General features: G+C 42.9%; 2 protein-coding genes across 2 annotated transcripts in view; one reads left to right on the forward strand and one right to left on the reverse strand.

Annotated features, from left to right (window-relative positions):
• lhfpl3 (LHFPL tetraspan subfamily member 3) overlaps window positions 1-7,346 on the reverse strand; it is a 30,301-nt gene extending 22,955 nt beyond the window's left edge. The window contains exon 1 of the mRNA XM_028399200.1: window positions 6,528-7,346. Within this exon, the coding sequence (XP_028255001.1) occupies window positions 6,528-6,963 (436 nt within the window). The 5' untranslated portion in view covers window positions 6,964-7,346. The remainder of the gene's footprint in view (window positions 1-6,527) is intronic.
• A 628-nt stretch (window positions 7,347-7,974) lies between these two features.
• orc5 (origin recognition complex, subunit 5) lies at window positions 7,975-14,630 on the forward strand. Its single transcript, XM_028396641.1, has 15 exons — window positions 7,975-8,068; window positions 8,225-8,393; window positions 8,974-9,066; window positions 9,257-9,442; window positions 9,740-9,814; window positions 11,404-11,515; window positions 11,815-11,945; window positions 12,033-12,081; window positions 12,319-12,409; window positions 12,533-12,588; window positions 12,710-12,822; window positions 12,908-12,955; window positions 13,033-13,143; window positions 14,125-14,237; window positions 14,351-14,630. The coding sequence occupies exons 2-15, from the start codon at window positions 8,280-8,282 to the stop codon at window positions 14,394-14,396; spliced, it is 1,338 nt and encodes a 445-aa protein (XP_028252442.1). The 5' UTR covers window positions 7,975-8,068; window positions 8,225-8,279; the 3' UTR covers window positions 14,397-14,630.
• The last annotated feature ends 474 nt before the right edge of the window (window positions 14,631-15,104 follow it).

Consider the following 15,104-nt stretch of genomic DNA (forward strand, 5'->3'; position numbering starts at 1 on the left):
TAAATGATTGAACATGACAGCTTATTGGATTATTATACAGACAGAAAAAGACTCGTGGAGGACGTCGATATGATGATTTCATATCGTTGCCTGGCTCGGTTCTCATTATCTGGCCTCCTCCGCTCACACAGTGCGATAGCGTCTCTGCCTATCTTTCCTTCTCCTTCACAACACACAATGTGACAGTGATAAGCAGCATGGCCCAGCTCCACTTGACATCTTTCTGAAGAGGTGTAAATTTAAATACCACACGGCACACTGAGCATTCACTTAATAATAATATCAGTCAGTCAGCCGCTGCATCAAACATAAAGCAGTGGGAGCCTCTGTGGTACACATTGTGTCTCTGTGTCACTCACAGCTTAACACGTAAGCCAGCCGTTCATGAGTGGCAGCTGCCCCCTGATACAGCCCTACTTCCTGTTACTCTGGAAAGCATTTGGATCAATAAATCTCCAGCTACCAAATGGACCTTTTATTGTGGGCTCTGAATGCCAGCTCCCCTCTCTGGAGGACCGCTTAGTAGGCAGAGAGCGCCACGAGGAAAGCCACTTACTGTACAGGGAGCTGCTGGTCAGACAACCAGGAAATGGACGATGTGTTGAAAAAGCTTCGGCAGCACTTTGAGTAACCCACCTCTGAAAAGAAAAAAAAAAGATAGAGCAGCTGGTCGAGCCTTCATGTTGGTGACTCTGTGAGATCCAGATGGCCATCAGAGCTCTGGAGGACGTCCAGGTTATTGAGCACCGATGTTTTAGCCTGCTGCTCCACTCCGAGCACCTCATCCTGGTTTCATTACCAGTGCCTCTTCCTAATACGTCATGCTTTTAACCAGCTTTATAAGTTGTGACTAATGGATTTATTAGTGGCAAATAAATGACTTCACTGCTTAATACATAAACAGTCATTAGGTCAAGTCATTAGGATGTGAAAAATCTTTTTGACACCTCCAGATTGCCTTTTTAGAAGCTCTTGGAAAAACAAAGTATGAAATTAAATGCCCTCAGATGGATGACAAATTAATGGGAAAAACAACATTTAGTCTCTTAGTGGCGTGTTGGGACATTGTAAACATCCCAAACAGCTTTAATACACCGCGGCATTGGTTCTACAACTCTCCGAAGGGACTAAACAAAAATTTTCCAAAAGAAATTCCCTCATCTTTGATGAGGGTGCGACAAAATCTACCATGAGAATCACATCCTCTTTGAGCGCCGTTAAGTTTGATGGTGATTAGATCTGTTCTGAAACGATGATGATGCAGCTTTTTATCCCCTGTAGACCATTAACATCAAGTTTAATTCAAGAAAAAAGACAAATATGAAGGCAAAGTATAAGCTGAGCACTGTCTGACCACAGGAGAGTTTAGAAGGAGGTCTTCTACCAAGACAGATGTCGCCATGCTCACCAACATTCTCAGCTGTTTCCCTAAAATTTCATACGCACCAGAAGCCACTGTTCATCAAACATTTAGGACATCCCGTTGTTAGAGAGAAGCTGCCGCTGAGCTGTATGTGCTGCCTTTGATAGCACTTCACAGCAGCCCCACACCACATGAAATGAGGATTTTTTTTCACAATCATGGCGGGATTTTAGCTGCTTGCACAGAGAGCAAGCACAGATATTATCTATTTAAATCACAGATGTGTCAGTGGTTGATCTCACATGTGACCTCGATGACGGCAAGTGACACAGAAAAGGAAAGGCGACGTGATGGTCGGTAGTACACAACCGTCACACAAAAATCTACAACAACATTGAAATATCCATCCACTTTCTTAACCCACTTTTGTCCTGTACTGCATTGTCACAGAGACTAGAGCCTGTCTGCAGTCAATAGACAAAAGGCGGCGATCCTCTCTCAACCAGGGGCCTGTCTGTCACAGGGCCAACGCAAAGAAATGGACAATGTGACTAACATGTCTTTGGGAGGAAGCTGGAGAAGAAAACCCATAAAGGCACGGGGAGAACATGCAAACTCCACGTTCTTGCTTAGAACCATCTTGCTGTGAGGTGCTAACCGCTGCACCAGCAGGAAACCAGCAAACCATGGAACCAGCAGATTAAGGTGACTGCATCTACACATGTTTGTGATATCATAACTTTCTGAGGGTCTCAGCATAAGTAATGAAATTCCGGACAGAAAATGCGACTTGGATAGCATATACCAAAATCAGGACTTGATTGATCAAGCTGCCGGTTACCTCTCATCTATTTTGTGAACCAAAAACGTCTATCCATCAGAATTCGCTGCACAGACGCATTAACAATAATAATAGTAAAGATAAATCTTCGTAGTAATGCGCCATCTGGTGGTCGTGTGAATAAATGCATGTAAAATTGCCTGGGTGTCATCACCATGGTTGCCAAATAAATTGGCAGACACTTGCTGCAGATGGGAAAGTCCAAACAGAACATTCAGCTACATGCTCACTGTCTATTTATGAAGCTTCCTGTCTTCAGGCCTCATGCTTTGGACTGTAAATATTCTTATTATATCAACAATTTTTTTAGAAAATTGTGAATTTTTTTCTGACATTTTATAGACTGCACAGTTAGTTATAAAAATTATAATAATAATCCACACACTTGCTTTGTTATGCAGAATCTGAAAACTCACATCTGGTGGGAAAACTGAAGGGAAGCCAACATGAGACTCTGAGGAATAAGACGCAGCTTTGATCTGAGACTAAAATACTGCAAAGATACAAAGTGCTGCTCATTAGGATGCCTGGTGATGGAGCTTATCATTGTGCTTTCTCTCCAAAGATAATCACAGCTGACAGACGCTTCAGACAAGATTTTTTTGTTTGTGGTAGATGGCATGCAAACTCTGGAAAAAAAAATCAAATTTTAGGTATTTATTGTCCAGTCTGGGGACTTTTGGGACACATCCTCACCCCAAGCAGACTCTAATGTGAACATTATTGGTTCTGACATTTAATTCCCACTTGAGAATGGCTGGTGTTTTGCTGCAGGCATCTATGAAGGTGCACATTCTGATGCCAAGATATTATTTATACACTCAAATTATTCATAGTCAGAGATTGTGCTCAATCTCTGAGTTATCAGTCATTATTTCTCATATGTTTCTCTGTGGGGGTGTGACGTGACTCATTTTCTCTAAAAATCTAATCAAATCTCTTGTTTTTAGATCAGATTAAAGCTCCTGCGTTTACATAATTATTAGGTTATTTTTTTAATAATGAGGCTTCTCTGTTCCACCACTCACACCCGTCAAGGTCATGTGAATGACAAACTGATTGTTGCAACTGTTTTTCTTCCATATTTATTCTCTTGTAAGCCATTGAACAGCTGACATTGTAAAAAATGATCTTCCCTGACCTTTGGCTGATTCATATGTTTATGTTTGTGGCCATCAAAAAGTGGGGAATTTGGCTTATTTTACACAGCAGAGTCTACTTACAGTTCTGCTGCTGTAAATGTGAGAAGAAAACAACCACGGCTTCTGAAGGAAATGCAGTAAATTGGATAAATTTAGCTGTTGGTGGAGGCTGAAATTTGAGAATAAGAAGTGTTGCGAGAAGCACAGAGAGGAAGTTCACCCAGCCCGGTATCACCTTAAAGCATTTAAACAGCACAAAGAGCTGTGTGGTGAAGCAGCAGGCTGTTTATATTCAGTGATAACACAAAGGTTTACTGGACCTCTGCATACCATCCTACATTAGCTGCTAATCACCTGACATAAGAAGATATGAGACATGGAAATTGATAGATAAAGATCTTCATGAAGGGTAAAACCTTGCAAACAGTTCCTCTCTGCAACCATCTTCTCCAGCAGAGCTGAGATTTGACGCCCATGCAGAAGTGTCGGGAACTGCAGTTCCTCCTGTCGCCTCTGGGGGCTCACGCCAAATGTCCTTTTTATCTTTTTGATCATATTAAGACTTGAGTGTTTGGCATAATTGACATCATGACTGCTTTGAGTGCCACCTCAGACCACAAGCTTACTGCCCCCCCCCCCCAACACACACACACTTCAGCTTCATCTCTTTGCTTGTCATGTCAGTTGAGGACGAGGAGCAGACAGACAGAGATCTAAAACAGCTCTTCATACTTTGTTCATACTTAAGCTGGATCCATACTCCGCGAGACAAAGAACTTTCTCCCCCCTGCAGACGTTACGCCCACAAATTGACGTCATTTTTTGTCTCGGACCACCTGCTGTTCCGCACTCTTGTGCACAGGGTCCGGGCCGAACTTTTTCTTTCAAGGCTGTGCGGCAAACTATGCTGTGATTGGTCGGAATTTATTGTGGCCGTGATGAATGTGGAGAAGCGCAAGAGCCTCTCCAGGTATATAGGTAGGTGTATAAACAGCACTGATTCAACAGATTTAATTAATTCAACAATGGATGTTTTTGAGGAGCAGCTTGCTGAGGCAGTGAGGAGATACAAGCATCTCTACAATACATCGCTGAGGACCTACAAAGACACGCTGATGGCCAACAACTCCTGGAAGGAGGTAGCAACGATACTTTGCACAGAAGAGAGTGTGTGTCGCAAAAAGTGGCGCTACCTGCGCGACAAATTTGCAAAGGCAAAACGCCGTGTGCAGAATAGTAAAAGTGGTGATCCCGGTGGCAAGAAATTCCCTGTAGTATACACGGCGTTACAGTGGCTCGAACCTCACGTGAAACACTGGGAAACAACAACCAACATGGAGGTAAGCAGTACTTTTAAACATGTGTGTGATGTCAAAATTAATATCAGTTGTGTGTCTTGGGTTGTAACACCGGTTTTATTGCTTCTCAGGAATTTGTAGCGGACCCGGAAGAGGGGGGATCAATAACTCCAGACAGCCATTCACACATACCAGATGGTGACTGTTATTACCATTCTATATACTCCTACATACCCGGGCATAATAGGCTCGTTAACAATGTCTGTAGGCTACACAATTTGCTTGATTAGCAACATTGGAACACAGTAGATGTGCAAATGTGGTCATAAAGGCTAGCACAAACACTGAATCTTTGCTATTGTTACTTTTAATGTCTCATTTTCACAACTCATCACCGGACATCTCACGCTGTTGCAGGCACCCTCTCTGTATAATGCCCTCTTGCCATGGCACAAGTCCTTGTGGTGTGTTAAAAAACTCAGTAAAGTCTTTCCTTATAGTTTGGACTCTGTACTCTCCCTGCTCGACTCTCGTTGCATTGAGTGGCCGGACGTGCCATCTACGTTGCCTTTTTCTCGCAATCTCCGTGAATAGCAGTAACAACTCCTCTTCTTCTTCCTCTTTATGCATGTTCGTCTCCTCGTCCATCTCCTTTAACAAAGCTGCAAAATCCATAATGTCAGCTGCTGTACCTTCCTCTGTTCGCAAACACTGGAGGTGGGCTGTGTGTGATGTTGTTCCTGTTTGGTGTGTGACGTGCGCTGCAGTGGGCGGGCCGTATGAGGAGTTCTGCACACATACGTCTCGCGGAGTATGGTACCTCCGTGCCGAAAAGAACTTTTTTTTTTATCTCTTACCACCCGTGGAGCGCGTTCTCTGTTCTTTGTCTCGCGGAGTATGGAACAGCCTTTATATACAGTCACAGAACCTTTTACTTGCACCTATTCACATGACCACAAGATGGCGCTTAGATATGTAAACACCGGTCCTGCCCATCACCCTTTAAACTTTGCTGATACTGTTGCTTTAATGGTGCATATGTGCAGTTCCTTGTACCAGATGTGACAGCATTCTAAAACTGATTTTTAATTTCAAGTTTGAGCCTGTCCTTCTGTTTATAAAAGTTACGTAGCCATAAATAAACACTGAATGTTAGAGAAGATTAATACTGAAATATATTGCTGTTGTTTTCCCAAATGTGCTGAAAGAGTTGGCAGTGGAGCTGAGCTTCATCGCTCTCAAGAAAAAATAACATTTTGGAAGGAAATCAAGACTCAAGATTCTTCGCCTGCTTCGGAGGAAGTTAAAAAAATTAATGAACGCGGTTCAGTGCTGCTTTCATATTGGTTTCTAATTTTCAGAGTTTAAAAAAGCTGCAGAAAAGTGTGACATTGATGCAATGCAGACTTACCTGTTCAGATTCATGAGGCAGGATGTTCAGCTGTAGTTTAACTCTTTGTCAGACTAATAATGTTCACCACTGAACGCTTTCAGATGTGTTACACTGTTTGAAACTGAGGTTTCACTCTCCTCAAGGCTGCTGCCACTCCACCTACACCACAGACTCTTACATAATGTCTCAGAAGCCTGTGAAACCCTCTAAACCTGGCAAAATCTGTTCAAACTGCTCATCGACTCCATGATGTTACAAAAAGATTTGGGATCTAAGTTTGTCTATATATCAAACTGGAGGAAATGAGAATTAAACCATGTGATTTAGGACATTTAAAACTGAAAAAGGCTGGAAAACATCTGGATTTTTCATCCTTGGACCACTCCACAGTCTGGAATGATGAGAAGCTGTGACTTTGGACACTTGCCATTTAAACACATCAGACAAACTGTTTAATGACCCTCCACCTTTAAGTCAGACAGTCTCCTACCTGCAGCCAGCTGCATCCAGCCGCAGATCTTGTACACGGTGCCAGTGCTGCAGAAGAAGAAGAGCGCGAAGCAGCCGATGCAGGTGATGACCAGCACCATGGACATGCCGATGAAGAAGGAGGCAGCCTTGAAGGCGCCGGACGGGATGCTGCTGAACTCGGTGAAGCTGCCCTGACAGGCCATGTCCCTGGACAGTCCGTTTCCGATGCAGTAGTGGTACAGACCGAAGTAGCCCGCCTGCGGGGTGTCCACGCCGTCTCCGATCCAGTACGGTTGCATGAAGCACACCACGTTGACGATGGCGAAGAGGATGGTGAAGATGGCCCACAGGACGCCGATGGCGCGCGAGTTGCGCACGTAGTTGGTCTGGTAGATTTTGGCAGCCTCTGAGGCGGGGAGCATGGTGGTGGTCGTACTGGGGGCCCCTGGGACCATCCTCCGGTCTGTATACGGTGGGGGTCTGGATGTGTTAACCTGTTCTCAGCAAACTAACAACTGCCTCATCTGAACCACAACTTCTTCTTCTGCCGCTGCTGCAGATTCAGTCACAGTTGTGCCCACAGCATCGCCGCGCTCTGGCATCCGTGGCACGGTCGGGTTTTGGTTTCTTCTTCTTGCCTCTGATTTTCATTCAGAACCGAAACGTGCGCTCCGGAGAGAAGACGAGCTTCAGGAATCCTCCGTTCAGATCACTGATGCTGCGCCTGCCCTCATATTCATCTGAAAATGTCTCACCGTCGTTGTTCCTACAAACCGGTCCAGGCTCCGTGGATGAGATCTCGCTGAGAGGGTCTGTTCTCGACGCCGACAGACCTACAGCCACAGCTGAGCCCCTATTGAATTAGAGTTGGAGGATAGCCTCGGATATTACAGGGCCAACCCACATCCCTTAATCCCCGCCTGACGTATCATTCCAGTAACGCGCGAAACCTCAAACACACACACACACACAAAAACATCAGTATCATCATAATGGAAATGCGCTCAGAATGAATGTATATGAATGCGCGTGCTGTCATAATGACTATTAAAACGTAGGCTACCAGATTTTATATTTTTGCCGTGTGAGGCAAAAAATTCCCAAAACTCCCAATTTGTAGAGATTCTGCAGCGTTTTGTGCACTAACATACATTATTATTTGTAATTAAATGTAATCTATCTTTTTAATTGATTTGTTTCATTATAAGGAAATCTGTGATTTCATCAATTCCTTAAGAAACGTAAAAACAAACAGTAAAATCAGCTGTTATGCATAATAAAGAATAAATGTAACTCTCACCTAACACACAGAGTAATACATTTGAGTTCTAATCTATAATAAATCCCCTAATTTGACGATTTCTAACATTTCGCTGTTAAAACTACATTACCCAGCATTCTCTTGCCATTTGTGATTGGCTGGGGCGCGGTGGCAGCTTCTGACGTAATATGAAGGCGCGCGCGAAACCTCAGTGTGTGCTATCTGTTGTCTGTACACGTTTCCAACTTTAAAAGGAGCTTTTCACGACATTTTCAGTTTGTTGCACAGTTTATTTTCAGGTAGGGACGTTCACAGTTGCTCGTCGTGTTCACAGTTAATCATTTTTGTTGTTTGACTCACTTTTGTTTTACCAAATACCGTCGTTGGTCGCCTCCTGGCTTGTCTAGTTCATTGAGAAATATCAGAAAGCTAAGCTAGCGTTGTTTTGTTTTTAGCTTTTATCACACAGCTGTGCTGTGTGGAACAGTGGTTGTCAGTGAGAAGATCAGGATGACGACGCTGTTACAGCATCCAGGGTACGAGGAGGAGAAGCTGCAGAGGGTCGCAGAGCTGCTGCTCTGCAGAGAGGTCCAGGCTGGGACGTTGCTGTCGCTGATGGGACAGGTATGAAGCATCAGACCGTTAGCTGACGGAGTTAGACCTACACAATACATAAGGTGAATCAGTGTTGTGCATTGTACACTTTAATTTTTCCAACATCACATTTGTTCAAGTTTGCTTTTGAATCAGCGGCTCCCAAACTTTATCAATTTATAAGATAATAGTGCTCCCTGTTGAAACATTTACCTTTGTTTATTTTAAATTAGTCTTGGCTGACAATTATTTAGATTAATTTCCATTAGAATAGTTTGTTTCATGTCAGAATAGTTAGTTTAATAGACTCCTTTTCCATTTATCAGAGGAGAAATACTCTTATAGCCTAATGAGACAATTTCACTGGAATCAACTAATCTGCCTGTTTGAGTGACTTTTAACAATTAACTTAAAAATGAATGACAGTTACCATTTCTGCTTATTACTGACACAGGATTTAATTAGATCATTAAAGAGCTTGGCTGATGTTTTGTCAGCGTGGTAATGAATGATAATGAAGAGGGAGAACTTGTTTGTCAGAATTGTTATTGATCATAATTAAATGTCACACTTCTACTGAGTGTAATGATACTGAGTCTTGTTCCTGCAGCCACAGCAGCGCTGCTACCCTTCAATCTTCATCTATGGTCATCGGGCCTCAGGAAAGAGCCATGTGATGAACGTTTTGCTGAAGGAACTTGAGGTAAGAGACAGTTTTCCTTCCGGTAAATTACAATATTTAAGTTTAGTCTGCAGACAGACCACAGACGTACCACAAACTATTTGATGACACACACTTAGCACTTTTTTGTGTTGTTTTCAACATTAATACTGTATGAACCCTCACACTCGTTAAACTGATTATTTGCCATTATTCCTTGTCTTCTCCACAGCTGCCTCATGCTGTCGTTAGCTGTGTCGAGTGTGTTTCTGCGGTGCTGCTTTTTGAGCAAGTGCTGCTGTCCTTCTTTGGCTGCGATGCCGTCTCACTGCTCCCTCGCAGTCCCTCCCTGTCTGACTTTGTGCGCATCTACAGACAGCAGTGCTCGCCGTCTCCTGCCAAGCAGACGCGATACATTGTGAGTGCACTTCACCAGAAAATTCACACCAGATTATCCCTATCCGTGACATGTCAAATTATTCACTCTTTGCGTTTAAATGTTTGCATGATAATGTGATTAGCAGTGATAGCGCATGCTAAGTAGATGCTAAACAACGCTCCAGATGCATTAGCCTGGGGAAAATAAGTGTGATTTTTTTTTTTTTTCAGCCAACACACAGGAGTGGGTTTAATCTAGTGTCTTGGACCCAGTCACAGCTTCTGCTACAGTGGATGTTATAAAATAAGCTCTAATATGCACACATGTTTTTTTTAGGTAATGGAAAAAGCCGAGCTTCTGAGAGACACAGATGCCAATCTCCTCCCTGCTCTCCTCCGTCTGCAGGAATTGGTGAGAAAGTGCTCTTTTTGTTATCTGAGCCACTTTGTTGTTGTTGGAGCTTTATTTGTGAAGAATGACCTTCAACTGTGTGTGTGTGTGTGGAGCACTTTCATAAAGCTGTTAAAAAGGACGGACAGCAACCACTCAAAGTACTTTAATTGAAGAGGGAAAAAGCTGGCCGTGATTTTTGTGTGGCATTGTGAGCATCCTTGTTATGTGTTAATGTTAGCATTGCTGTCAAAATGATGAACACTGAGCCACTTCATCTCAGTTAGGATTCCTGAGGCAACAAATAGAAATTCTCTAATCTGTCATCAGGGTTTATGCAGATTGTGTGCAGGAAGTGGGATTCAAACACACACTTTCTGAAGCTGCTATAGTTTAAATGTACACCTGTACGCTTAGTGGCAGCTTTCTTAGGTGCACGTTTGTGCTGCCTACACAACCTGCAGAACATCCCATTAAAGTATAAATCATTTATATTGTTTAATTGTAAAAAAATATAAATCATTATCTAAAAACAAAAACAGATCAATAGATACATCAATATGCTTATTAGGCCTGGGTGTGGTATAACTATCCCTTAAATTGGAGCAAACACCTCTGGATTGAATCTAGGTCCCCTGTGTTTATTCATGTCTCCTCTACCATGAGCAGATGAATAGAAATTACTTTGCCCACCTATCATTGTTTAAACCTGTCTACACTGATCTGTTTTCCACCTCAGCTGTTCTTTCAGCTGTAGCTGATAAACTGTAGTTTATCTCAATCGTAACCACATTTCACCTTAATCGCCTAATGGTTTGCTGTGTTACCAGCTCTGTCTATGCTGAATTAGGGTGCTGGATGTTCCATTATCGATAACGTAGAGTTCATAATGCTAATATAACCCTGTTTGACTCAACAATTGTGTGCAGGTGGTATTTGAGCACAGTACAACATACTAACTTTTAGTGAACTCCAGATATCGCCGACCGTCTTCTTTGTGTCGGTGTTACCTTCAATAGGCTATAGGCGCGAGGCATTGTGCATAGAGAGGAGGAGCAGGCGAATCAGCTGTCAGTATGTGTGCACGTGTGTGTGTGAATGAGAATGAGTTGAACAGAGTTGAATAAGTGGAACAATAGTTGTATTTTGAAGGTAGGGTAGGAGATTTCATTCTGATGCACTTTTTGTTAAATTAGTTTAACTTCTCTCTCACCTGTGGAAGCTATAAAATGCTAAAAACATCAGCCAATCCTGCGAGGCGCACCTGCGCGGAGTATTGGCTGGTTGTCACTTTCTTCCTGCTCTGCGCGCACCAGAGAGGTACGTGCATGATGGCTGAAGTCACAGACTGGTTGGGAGGCGTGCCTTCAGGGTGAGCTCCGAGAGAAAGGGGCGTGTGTTTACTTTCAAAATCTGGCCGACTCTCACTGAGTTTTCAAAATCTCCTACCCTACCTTTAAAATTGCATTGGAAAAAAATAAACACAGAATCAATTTGTGGCGGCGGGTTTTGATTGTGTGGCGGCCCACCACACATTAGACTATGTATGGGAAACACTGTCATTAATTGATTAGAAAAACATAAGCAATAACACTACGTCTGTTCTTCAGGTAGAAGACAACGTCACCGTCATCCTGCTCAGTGAAATTGTCTGGGACAAGTTCAGACCAAACACAGGCTGCTTTGAGCCCCTTCTGCTCCACTTCCCCGACTACAGTAAAGGTGTTCTCATCCTCACACACTCCATCAGCCTGTGTCATGAACAGCTCACACCGCCGCGCTGCATAGCGATGAAGCATGCTTCGTATGCAGCGCGAGATGTGAGATTTGTACCTGTGATTTTGTTCTAACACTTGAGGCAGTGACTGTGGAGGAATAGTGAATTTTAAAGCACCACTGTATAAATTCAGCACTTAGTGTGAGTGAGTCACTGAATGTGTGAGAATCTGTGGCTGCTTTTGGAGCAGCTTTTAATGTGTATAACATCAGAGCTGTGAATGTGTCTGTCTGCCTGTCTGCAGGAGAGCTGCAGCAGATTTTGTCCCAGGACAGAAATCCTTCATATTCAGCTGAGTTTTACTCAGCCTACATCAACATCCTGCTGGGAGTCTTTTACTCAGTGTGTCGCGACCTGAGAGAGTTGCGGCATCTGGTCAGAAACACACTCACACACACACACACACACAAACCCAAACAGACAGTCAGTTAAGATATGTGAATGTCTTTTTTTTTTCTCTAGGCGGCCCTCAACTTTTCAAAGTTCTGTGAGCCTTTGTCTGAAGGGAAAGGTACTGCATCGTCTCAAAGCTGGTGTTAATCTTCCTTTTTGTGTTGAATTGTGTAGATATGCCTGCTGCAGGTGTGATAAAGCTCAGTAGAAGTCAAAAGGTTCTGCTAAGTGGAATGTTAAAGTGTAAAATATTGATCAGCAGCTTCCTTTCTTAAAATGTTTTCATAGTTTTCCCACTGAAAGAGTGACTCTTTGCTTGTTTGTTTGTTTTTCCAACAATGTTGCTTCCTGTTAGTCAAAGAGACCGACACACACAAGCTGTGGAGGAACATTGAGCCTCATTTGAAAAAAGCCATGCAGACAGTTTACCTCAGAGAGGTGTCCAGGTCGGATCTCTTTACATTAATTTATTCATGAAATCTTCTCAGGCCTTTGTTGCCGATAATGTGTTTTAATCTCATAGTCCTGTGTGTGTGTTCTATTTTCTCTTTTCTCTTTTCTCTGTTCAGTCTTCAGTGGGAGCAGATACAGCAAATGGATGAGAAGGAGACTGGAGCTCTGAGAGGTGCACACACACACACAGAGCTCTGTTGCAGGGCAAACACACTGACACACTCCAGTTCATTCAGATTTTCTTGCATAAGCTTCTATGAGAATGAAGACGTATTGTGTTTATTCACATTCAGGTTTATCAGCTCACACTCACGTTGAACTGCCTTATTACTCCAAGTTCCTGCTGATTGCTGCTTATCTGGCCTCATACAACCCAGCCCGCACAGATAAACGCTTCTTTCTGAAGGTACAGTCATGTTATCTTGTGAAACAGGAAATGTCTGGTTTTATTTGTGTGAGTTAATTAAACCTCCTTCTGCTCTCACCAACAGCACCATGGTAAAATAAGAAAAACAAACTTCATGAAGAAGAATGAGAAGGTGATTATCATACAGTAACACTGTCTTTAAAATACTGATGTGTTAACATCATAGTCATATAATCTGCCTGTTTCTAGACGAGTAACCACCTCCTGGGACCGAAGCCGTTCCCTCTGGACAGATTGCTTGCCATCTTTTATAGTGTGGTGGACAGCAGAGTCGCTCCGACTGCCAGCATCTTCTCTCAGGTCAGAGTCCAGTAAACAATTTATGTTGCACAGACGCAGTTAAAGCTCCTCTTGAGGTAAATCCCCATAGACTGTTGTTGATGCACAAACCTTGGACAAGTGCTTCGGTAGACTGGGGACATGTCCACTGTGCACCCCGCCTCTCGCTTATAGGTAGCTGGGATCGTCTCTAGCCCTGGATGGATGGATATCCTGGACAATGTACAATGAATATACCCTACATTAGCCTTGAGGCCAAGTCTCCAGGTCCACACATGTCATATATAATAGTCATTTATGGCTTGAGAAACCAAGATGACGGCAGCCAAAACACCATATCTAAGACTGTCCATCACTACTTCACACTAAGGCAGAGAGCATGGGGAGTTTTTAGGTCACAATTTGTGCATCTGGAGGGTGTTGGAAAAATACAAATAACAACTTCATTCAAGACAATTAGTGCTTTAATCTTTTTTCTCCCCTCTGATTGCCTTTTACTGTCCTTCAGTTAAGCTAAGCTCTGCAGCGCTCTGATGTCGCCTCTCATTTAGTCCTGCAGTGTAATTTCTCTCTCTGATTGCGAGTCCCAAAGTTGGCTGAAGCCTCGGGGTCCCTCAGAATACAGAAAATAATTTCACACTTCTCTCCCCGTCGCTTGCAAGATAAGCAAATGAAAGAGGGTGCACGCTATTGTAATAATAATAAGAGGAGAAGGAGGAGGCTGTTTTTCACATTTTAAGGTGCAGATGCTGCACTATATCATGTTAAATCAAGCTTAATGAACTCAGGGTCTCAGCTGAGAGAGTTTTCTCCCCATATGGTCATGAGTTTTAGAATCTGAAGCCAAATACAGATCTATTTATGGCCCTTAGCATGAAATGGTTTTAGGAAATTAGGCTCGACCCATATCTGCGCTTCTGGCTTTCATCATTTAGTGGCTCTGCATCAAAGTCGTGTTTGTAGAAGTGGAACGTTCTGGTTTCTCTCTGCCCCCCTTTTTAGATCTCCTCTCTAGTGACCTTACAGCTGTTGGCTCAGGTCAGCCATGACGACCAGCTCGATGCCCCAAAGTACAAATGTGCCGTTTCTCTGGACTTTATCTGCGCCATATCCAGGTCTGTGTGTGTCTCTGTGTGTGTGGCTGTGACTGAATTATTCAAGGGAACTGACCTTTAACAGTTTTTTTTTATTTTCACTGAAAATGTGCTTGCTGTGATTTATCTTCCAGGACGGTGAACTTTGATATTGTCAAGTATCTGTATGACTTCCTGTGAGGCTGCAGTGCAGAAAGTGGAGACGACACGCCGTCACAGTAAGACACACTTAAAGACAGCAAGACGGAGCTCAGACTGTGGGTGAAGGGAAATTAATCCAATTATGTCGCTGCCCCCTTGTGGTAGATTGTGTTTCCTGTCGAGCCGCAGATCATGTTCAATATTTGCATTTATTCCAAATAGATTGATTTTTTTCCAACAAAATGAAACCAAATAAAGTTTATTAAAAAGAAATATATATTTGTTTTACATTATAATAATGACACAAACCCTGTGAAGCTTAGCCGGCTCTCCCTTTGCTCATTACAATATAAATGACTTCACCTGTATGGAAACAGCGCAATCATGATGAAAAAAGAAAACTCAGACACGTTTTTGTGCAGTTAACAGAGACATAAATCATTTTTTGGCATGCATTTTAAACCACATGGGTGTATTCTTCACATGGGTTATATGTGCAGAAACTCAGATTTTGTTCCGTTTAAAATTATGCATTAATAAAAATAATGGTTCCCCTGACGTAGAGCAGTCCTGACACTGTGCAGGTGAATCACCGCTCTTGCTTACAGGCAGGAATTTATTTCTGTAACCTGTTTTGGTCCCATTGTCTGAGGGCACAGAAGTCAAAGGATACACTCACAGACATATATGCGTAAAAACAGCAAATCTCACTTTGATGGAGATCCAGATAGAAATGTGAAACATGTA

This window comes from Parambassis ranga, chromosome 2 (assembly GCF_900634625.1).
Source record: "Parambassis ranga chromosome 2, fParRan2.1, whole genome shotgun sequence".
Classification (NCBI taxonomy): domain Eukaryota; kingdom Metazoa; phylum Chordata; class Actinopteri; family Ambassidae; genus Parambassis; species Parambassis ranga.